The 8816-nt window shown below is 49.4% G+C and overlaps 5 protein-coding genes and 1 pseudogene across 6 annotated transcripts; all 6 read left to right on the top strand.

The window, feature by feature from the left end:
• Window positions 1-64: 64 nt before the first annotated feature.
• Window positions 65-634, top strand: TEOVI_000266800 (50S ribosomal protein L14, putative; the record flags this gene model as incomplete). The annotated part of the gene is made up of 1 exon (XM_067225705.1): window positions 65-634. The coding sequence occupies one exon, from the start codon at window positions 65-67 to the stop codon at window positions 632-634; it is 570 nt and encodes a 189-aa protein (XP_067081806.1).
• Window positions 635-944: 310 nt separating this feature from the next.
• On the top strand, window positions 945-1706 carry TEOVI_000266700 (TPR repeat, putative; the record flags this gene model as incomplete). The annotated part of the gene is made up of 1 exon (XM_067225704.1): window positions 945-1706. The coding sequence occupies one exon, from the start codon at window positions 945-947 to the stop codon at window positions 1704-1706; it is 762 nt and encodes a 253-aa protein (XP_067081805.1).
• Window positions 1707-2435: 729 nt separating this feature from the next.
• Window positions 2436-3353, top strand: TEOVI_000266600:pseudogene (annotated as a pseudogene). The gene has a single exon. A coding segment is annotated over exon 1 (918 nt).
• Window positions 3354-3817: 464 nt separating this feature from the next.
• Window positions 3818-4513, top strand: TEOVI_000266500 (uncharacterized protein; the record flags this gene model as incomplete). The annotated part of the gene is made up of 1 exon (XM_067225703.1): window positions 3818-4513. The coding sequence occupies one exon, from the start codon at window positions 3818-3820 to the stop codon at window positions 4511-4513; it is 696 nt and encodes a 231-aa protein (XP_067081804.1).
• Window positions 4514-5368: 855 nt separating this feature from the next.
• On the top strand, window positions 5369-5716 carry TEOVI_000266400 (small nuclear ribonucleoprotein SmD3, putative; the record flags this gene model as incomplete). The annotated part of the gene is made up of 1 exon (XM_067225702.1): window positions 5369-5716. One exon carries the CDS (start codon window positions 5369-5371, stop codon window positions 5714-5716), a length of 348 nt encoding a protein of 115 aa, XP_067081803.1.
• Window positions 5717-6659: 943 nt separating this feature from the next.
• Window positions 6660-8576, top strand: TEOVI_000266300 (TPR-repeat-containing chaperone protein DNAJ, putative; the record flags this gene model as incomplete). The annotated part of the gene is made up of 1 exon (XM_067225701.1): window positions 6660-8576. One exon carries the CDS (start codon window positions 6660-6662, stop codon window positions 8574-8576), a length of 1917 nt encoding a protein of 638 aa, XP_067081802.1.
• Between the last annotated feature and the right edge of the window lie 240 nt (window positions 8577-8816).

The following is an 8816-nucleotide window of genomic DNA, read 5'->3' as shown; positions in this document are numbered from 1 at the left end:
TATATATATATATATATATATATACATATTTATCAGAAGGTGCCTGCTTCAACCCAGGCATTTAATGTTTCGTTTCTTCTCGCTGCGCCTGGCGCCGGCACCGTCAGCTGATGCGGCGGCTAAGCTCCCAGCAGGAAAACCTGCGAACAAGTCGTGGTTTCGGCACAATTTAATAATCCGGCGAAAAGCATCATACCGGTCACGATGGGGAACCGGTGCTGAGGGGTATGGCACAGGCGTGCCGTTTAGTGACCAGGTGAAACTCCACTGTGTTGACAACACAAACTGTAAACATGTGCGACTTATATCGAAAGCAACAGCGGAGCGCTTTGCCCACTGCCGCGTCTTCCCTGCGGTAGCTCATCGCGTGTCAGTTCAGCGTTTCAAGTCTGGGCGGGGTGAAGTAAGTCGCCATCGTGTAAAACCTGGAAATATCTATTGGGTGTGTCTACTTTCCCGCAGGCAGACGAATACGAGGATGAGCGGACTTCGGACAAATTTCGATAGGAACACGTGCATTCTGATGAACGATCAGCGTGTACCATTAGGCACCCGCGTCATGTATTGTGCGGGGCGGCACGTGAATCATAAATACCACTTAAAGGCGGTTGTGCTCGCAAATTTTTTTGTCTGACATCGCTGTACTATCTGGTAGCGTATAGTGGCATCCCGCCACACCTTCGATGCTGAAAGTGTTTTTGATGAAGCGTTTTACTTTTTTTTTTTGGGTACTGTGCACGTACGTAGGCCTCATAACCCTTCTCGCATGTCATCAAATGGCTTATTTTTTCTTAGTCTTGTAGTGCGCTCAACTTTTCTCACTTTTCGCTTCTTACATCTCTACTTCTCGCTGCGTTAGTTGCTTACTTTGTCATAGGGTTGATTTGTTTGTGTTTCGGACTTCCTCATTACAACACAACGGGCGTGAGAAAACTTCAAAACCAATGACCACAAGCGACGAATTACCTGCTAATGGCGAACTGGACCAGACCGAGAGGATACCTGATGTGGTGGAGTGCGAAAGGTTGAAGAAGGCGGGAAACGATTTATTCGCTGCGGACCGAGTGTCTGAAGCGCTGGAGTTGTATCGCGAGGCAATTAAGCACGCACCATTGAAGCCGGTGAAGAAACCAACGCAGCACCGACAGGACGAGGTACCGCCGTGTGGTTCAGAAGGTACAGCTCAGAACTCCATTGGGGAGTCCAGTGTGGTGTCAGAGAAAAGTTCAGCACCCGGTACCGAAAAGTCCTCCAAAGTGGGGGCCGATGACGCGGCTCAGGACGGTGACGATGATGGTATTGATTACACACTTACATCACAGGTGTACTGCAATGCCGGCCTGTGTTTATCAAAGCAGGGGATGCCCGAAGACGCTATCACTCACCTCAGCGAGGCGATTCGACACAATAAGCAGTACAGTAAGGCGTATTATCGACGTGCTGAGTGCTATTATGTGTTGGGGAAGTGGTCCAATGCGTACGGGGATTATGAGGAATACGAAAAGCTAGGTGGCACGCTGGATGCTGGCAGCCAGGACCGCAAAAGGCAGGCAAAGGCGAAAGTAGATGAAGAGATGCAGAAGATGCTCGGGGAACTGAAAAATATGGGAAACCGTTTTTTAAACTATTTTGGATTGTCTACAGACAATTTCAAGTTCGACAAAGACCCTAACACAGGCGGCTATTCTGTACGCTTTGAGCAGTGATTTTGGTTTATGCCGAGGACACGCGGCGTCTGGCTGCAATCACCCTGCTTCTTCTGTGAGGATAGTGCACCCAATCAACATCCTCCTCGCTGTGACTAAAAAGTATTTGTATGCATACTTAAAAGCAAATAATGCGCGGATCTCTGAGCGATTGCTGTTTCACTGCGCTTACTATCTCATCCTTCCTCATTTTCCCCCTATTTCCAACTTTGTTGCTTACCGATAAAACATAGCCGTCAGATGTGGGTGATGGGTTCTTGCTTGTTCTCCACCTGATCCCCTCACCACTCTACGCAATTTAATAGTCAAAAAGTTGGTCCCCACTTGAGGATGACGGTAAACTGAAAAGCCAGTAGTTGGAGAATGCGTGGGGAGGAGGAGGGGTGGTAGTGAGTGTGTTGTAGAACTCGTATAACAACCGTTACGACCGTTTCTTGTCTAAGTTCGGAAGTGCTGTCGGTGGAAGATAAATAACTGGTAGTGGGCCACAGGGTGACACTGCGCAAGTAAAATAGTAGTTGGGGTGACCCTCGTTCCAATTGTTTATATACTTCTACTTTGTGTTGTTTCACCCTGTGGGTTGAAGGGCTACTTTACGTGTTCCCTGACCTGCATGCGTGCCAAGTGCTGCATTCGCAGGCGAAGTTTAGTTGGCAGTAAGCGTATCACACTTATTTCGGCTTAGCTTACTTTGTTGCGTTCTGGTTTTTGCTCTATTTTTCCAGATGCATGCTCGCTCCCTTTTTGGTCAGCCCCGCATCTTGTCTTTCGTCTCCCTTCCTTTGCTTTCTTCGATCGCTCTTGTTCACAGTGGCGGGAAGCAATTTGTTAGTAAAGTGGCTCACTCTCTCACGAGCGCGACAGGAAAATATGTCAGAGGTGGATCAACAGCATGGGGGGCATTCTGCACTTGAGTGCTCCGGTCACTTATCGTTGACGAAGCGACCGCCGTCTGCTCAGGTGGGCGGAGATCCGCTAATTTTGGGCGTCAAGTCAAGGGTCAAAGAGCTCCGCCGTCTAGTGGAGGAAAAGTCCCGGCTACATAAGACCTTGGAAAACAGACTGCGAGTTCAGACAACGGAGACAGCGAGGATGATGAGCGAACTACAGGCCCTTGACCACAAGATAGAGGAGGCACAATGTCGTAAGAGGCGCCTGTTGCGACTGGATGTTGCGGCAAGGAAGCGACAGGAGCAACTCCGGGTGGCCCTGAAGGAGGCGGATACGGCGCTCATGCAGTTGAAGAGTAGATGTACCCAACCATGTGGGGTAGGGATGGGGGCATCGCCAGAAAAGCTCAGCTCGCAAGCTCTTCCAATAGTGCCACCTTCTGTGGGTCCTTCGGATGAAGCGGTTCGTGTTGCAACCGCGTGCTCTACGTGCGGGGAGAAGGAGCAAGCTGGACTACAGCAAAAGCTTTATAGCGTACGTACCAAATACCGGAAACTTTGTGAGGAGAACAGAAAACTGCAAATGGCGTTGGATGACATCTCTGCAGAGGAGACGGCGACGTCGTCATCAAGCACACGCAAAAGTAGTGGTTGTAGCAATAGCGTCAATAAAGATAGATTGGAGTATAGGGTGGCGCTCGAGGAACTGATCGGCAGTTTTATGGAAGCAACCAGCGTCAGCGCTTCACCCCATTAGCATTCATCAATTAAGCATTTGTTCTGCCATACCCCGTTTATTTCTATCGTTGTATTTTCCTCTTCTTTTAATGATTTTTTCCCCCCCTTTGTCAAGCCTGCTTGATTGGTTAGTTATGACTGACTTAATTGGAAAGCGAAAGAAGGGCATGGGAGCACATGAATGTGCACGCATTTGTTTTTGCCTCCCCTCCGCGACATCATGCTCACTTCCGGGCTCCTTTTATTCCTCTCAACACATTCCCCAGGTGAATGTGTTACTTGCAGTCTTCACCAATGTGTCCACTCTTCTTCTCTACTCTTCTTCACTGCTTCCTTACCCCCTTTTCTATTGCCCATCTCCATTCATCATGTATGTCTTCATTTCGCATTTGTTTAATCACATTAGCTGCGGTCCCCCATAGGAAGTACTGTTAGGGCACCGCAGTGTGTGTGGGTGTGTCTGTATACGAACTGGAGGCGGAAATGCGTACAAGTGCGGACATTGCATGTTTGCTTGCACAGTACATAAAGGGGCAACCGGAGGAGCGATTGGTCACTGCTGCTGCCTATCCGGACATTTTCACACCTGATGTTGTCGAGGAGCTTAATGGCGCTTATGCTCTACTGCTGGATGCTCAGCGACAGGCGAGGGAGGCGTGTTGTGCCGTTGATGACGTTACGAGGGAACATGGGCTCCCAACCGCTCTACGTATAACACCCAAGGAACAAAACGAACTTGATGTGACAGAGGAAATGATGATTAAGCGGTTTGCTGAGGAGGTAGCAGTGTACCTTTCTGAGGGAGGTGCGCCAAACATTAGTAGTGATGCGGAGCCAACCTCAGTCCTGAATTCCCATTGCGTGGACTTACGCTGGCACCAACACTCTACCCTCGTACTTCATGTGTTGTCGTACCTTCCGCTTGAATTCACATTAAGTGTCGCCGAGAACGTTTGTAAGGGGTGGCGGGAGTGGCTCTTCATTCCCGAATTTTCTGGAATGTTTTGGCACGAGTGTACGATGCGGGAGTACCCGGAATGCGTGCGCATGCTTTTGCTGTCGGGTGGTGAAGACGCACGTCAATGTGATTGGCGTACATTCGCCATGCTTTGCTGCTCTGTGGACGAGGAGGATATATCCGGCGAGGGGACGCGGAGTCCTGATTTAGTACACAGTTAATACCGAAAATTCACATTAACCCGAAACGAAGTGAGGTGATTCCAATCAAAACTCTTCTCTTCCACCATCCCTCCCACACGGCGGTGGTGCCTTGGAGAAACCCTTTGCCCATGTATGTGTGTGCGTGTGTGTATGTGCCCAAGGGGGGGAGGGAAGAGAATATAGAAAACAGTAGTGGAGATGCACTTTCTGTGTTCCAGACCACGGCATGCACTCTCAAAAGAACACTGGCGTTGTGGAAGTCCTGTATGTTCACTCATTTCAGCGGCGGGGTCAAACGGTGTGCTCACCCTTTATGGAGCTCAACGTAACTCTAATACGTGTGGTGGAGCATTTGCGTACCGACTGAGACAACGAGTGCTTGTTTTCTTCGTTTTGTTCCATGCGGGCTGTTGGCATGACTTGTGTCACTTTCGCATGCACATGTGTATATTCTGCAGGGTGGGAGGTGGGTCACTAGCGCATCGCTGTGGACAAGTTGGCGTGTTGGTTTCGGATGCATATGACCATCGTGTTGTCATGTGCTGTGCGTTTGTTGAGGTAACATACGTTACCATCTATCATGCGATGTTGTTCAATTGCCGCTGCTGTTCCTTCCGTTTTTACGTGTGTTAAACCTTGAGTGTATGCAAATGTTCCGTACTTGGCCTTCAATTCCCTTCCCCGTTGCAGATATTAGTGCTGCTAGCTTTCCTCTCCTTATCGCTATAAAAAAAATTATTATGACTTCACTCTTACTCGTTTCAACGGCAAGTTAGGGAAAAAAGGAAGAAAAGAAAAGAAATCGGACACTGAAAGCACCTTGTGCCCCCACGCGTGTAACTTCTCCCATCTGTTTCTCACTTGGAGTAGACTATGAACACGGAGGGGCTCCCGCTGAAGGTGCTGTCCGATGCTGTCGGCACCACCGTGTCGTTGGAGTTAAAAAATGGGGAGCTTTACACCGGTACGCTTAGCGAGGTGGTGGACAATATGGGCGTGTTACTGACCTCCGCCCGCAAGACGACGATGGCGGGACGGGAGGTGGATATGCCGAAGGTGTTGGTGTGTGGAACAAACATTGTTTTTTTCCAACTTCCCGACGCGCTGCGCTGCTGTCCGCCGTTGATGAAAATGGGCAAGCTGCTTCCCAGCGATCTGGACGGTAGGGGCGACGGAAAGGGATTTGGTGCGCACCGTTCCCGTAAGAAGCCAAAGAAGTAAATATTCTCTTTTTTTCTTCTAATGACAACACGCTGAGGAATTTGCGCGCTGCTGGAAGGTGTGCGTGCACGTCTGGGCGGGAGGATGTTTGCTTCACGTTGTTGCAACCTGTATGGTTCTGGTTGGGACGGCAAGGGGTTGAAAGACTGTGGGCTGAGAAAATGGAGGAGGAGAAAAACTGGCTGCTTGAGACACATAAGATGAAGGAGTAAACGACAGAGAAAAGGTGGTGCATTTGTGTGTGTGGGTTTACGTCGATTTACGGATGGTAATGAGCTGCCATACTGAGGGGCAAAAAGAGCATAAGATGGCGGCGGTACTTTTGGTTGTGACATCGGCAAGGAGCCCGGTGTTGTGTGCTGTCACTTTTGTTGTTAATGAGTACAGGTCAAGCGTCGAAGCGGAGAATGGTTGCGGAGGGTGTATGGTTCTCTTGCACATTTCTGAACTTCAATTCTAACTCGGGAACGCTAAGGGCCGTTCTCCATTTTTGTGCTTTGGATGAGGGACTACGGGTTTCGGCGTAGATGTTATAGCCTAAAGTGGGATTTTTTTTTTTGACAGAGATCTTTTGTTCTCACACTTTTTCTTTCGTTAAAAAAAAATCTTTCGTTTTATCAACGCTGGTCTTCGCTTTTTTTTTTTAAAACTCCATTCACCCGACAGGACGTTAGTGGGTGGATCCCCCCCCCTCGTGAGCGGCGCGCGACTTCTGGCGGAAATAGGTCGTTCACTACTCTCCTTATATGGTCTTAGGCGCTTTTTGTGGCTTAGCTAACTCACTTAATTCACTTGGGTTGTGTTGGATTTATCAGTTTTCATTGCTGTTTTACTAATTCTTTTTTTTTTCTAAATACTTTGTTTCCTTACCCTGACAGGAAATAGAAAGGCCCTCCCGCACTGCGGTTCTTTCAGCCATCGGAGGAGCTTGCACGTGGGCGTCATGAGTCACCATATCCAACTGCCTTGCTTTGCGGAGACAATAACATCTAGTGGCACTCTGTTCCCAAATATCAGCGGAGGGAAACCACAGAAAAAACCTGAAATGAACTCTGTCCGGCATCCTCAGCGGCCGGTGAGGACACAGAAGAAGCGAAATAAACCAATGAGTAGAGTGGCTCCTAGTGAGTACCCGCAGTGGGAATTTAAACATCGCATGAAGGGAAACCAAGAGACGCAAAAGTCAGTACTTTCTCGCTCTCCTGGAGGAACACTGAAGGACTTGACGGCGGCTCTTTGGCAAACAGCCAATGAGGAAGGGTCATGTCGTCGTTTGATAGTTGCTAATGAGAACATCCAGTGGAGATGTATTCTTCGAGCTATGGGAGGGGGTTCTGCCGAAAAGGTGCTCCCATCCATGGAGTTGGAGAGCCGTGGGATGCGGCTGCTTGCCTCTAAGGACTACGCTGGTGCCCACGTTTGCTTCAGCCGTATCATCAGACAACATCCAAATTCAAAAACGGCCCACTGCCGGCGCGCGATATGCGACTGGCACCTGTTGCTCTTTGACGAATGTATTGAAGACGCTCGCAGGGGCATCGATACAGACAAAGATATGTTGAGTCTCCTCTGTCGTTCGTTAGTCGTCCGTGAGAGATATCGGGACGCATGGCGCTGGTATGACTATGGGCTGAAAGAGCTCGCTCCGTCAGCGGATGATCCACACAATGTCAAATGGACGGCGGAGTGTACCGCCCTGCCGGTGTTGCAGAAGTTCCGCTCCTGTATTGAAGAAAAGAAGTGGAAGGAGGCGTTATGTTCCTCGGATGCCGCGCGGCCCCTTATCGACGATACGCCGCTGATACTTTTGGAAGCGAGAGCACTGCTGTACGTGTCCCCAACTGCAGCACGAACACTTCTGATGGAATATGTGCCGACCATACCTCGCCCAACGTCGCTCCGTATGGACGTATCATTGGAAGAACAAGCAGTTTGGCGGAGTGTAAATGAGCACTACGTTCAGGCATCGGTTGTGTTGGCACAAGCAAATGTATATTGTGGAAGCAAATATCTAGAGTTCGCCGCTGCTCTCGTGCAAACGTGCCTGACACTCAGCCCTGGTTTCGGCCCAGCCCTTGTGCTCGGGTATTATCTCGTATCACTCGAGGAGGTTCTTGTTCGGGTGGCGGATTTATTCGGTAAGAAAAGGTACGTAGACGCCATTCCTCACATTAATGAGGGTTTAGGGTTGGACAAATCCAACCGTTTGATGTGCGCACACTTGTATTGCATGCGTGCAGAGGTGCATAGCCATTGTGGCAGGTATAACAATGCTGTTGATGACTGCACCTCCGCCATTGATATGGACCCCAGTTGTGCGAAGGCCTACGCATGCCGTGCAGAGGCGCACTACCAGTTGGGTTGCCGAGCCGAAGCTGCTCTGGATAGACTGACTGCCGTAAAGTTTGATCCAGAGTTGAGCCACATCTTGCGTGGTGATGAGGAGCAGTCGCTTCCTAAGATGGAAGCAAATGGCTCCTCACAGCCACGAAATGGGCAAAAAAGGTGCATACCCCGGTGGTATGATGCCTTTTTGAGAAAGGATGATTTCGCAACCGATCCTTTTGAGAAGACAGAGAAGGAAAACTCGACGCCAGTAGTTCGGACGATGAATTCGATGACCTTGTATGACGCCTTAGAGCTTCCCTTTGGAGCTACCATTGATGATGTCCGGTCTCAGTATAAAAAACTCACCCTGAAGTATCACCCGGATCGGGTTATTGGCGAGTCACCAGGTATGCAAGAGGCTGCACTGGAAAAATTTAAGCGTGTTAGCAGGGCACATGAAGTTCTTTCTAATCCCGAGGAAAAGCTACTCTACGATGTTTCCCTTGGAATGACTTTTTCAGCGGCTACATGATGGAACAATACATTAGTCCTGGTGGAGCATGGGTCATTAACTACAGCGGTGTGGCGCAAAAAAGAGGAGATGGAACCGTTGAGATGTGTAGATTATGATTCCCTTTGTTCACGCCCCCATAATGGCTTTGTTTATTTCCCTTTCGCTTTTTGTTTAGTGTGTGTCTGTACTACTTTATTTCTTCCTCACTGCTTCTCAGTGCGCACACGTTTGCTCCGCCGACCTCCGCTGCCACGTGAA

The sequence above is a fragment of the Trypanosoma equiperdum genome, assembly GCF_001457755.1.
Source record: "Trypanosoma equiperdum strain OVI genome assembly, contig: ctg_586, whole genome shotgun sequence".
Lineage (NCBI taxonomy): Eukaryota > Euglenozoa > Kinetoplastea > Trypanosomatida > Trypanosomatidae > Trypanosoma > Trypanosoma equiperdum.
Note: the sequence above shows the minus strand (reverse complement) of the source record. Positions and strands in the feature narration are given on the sequence as shown.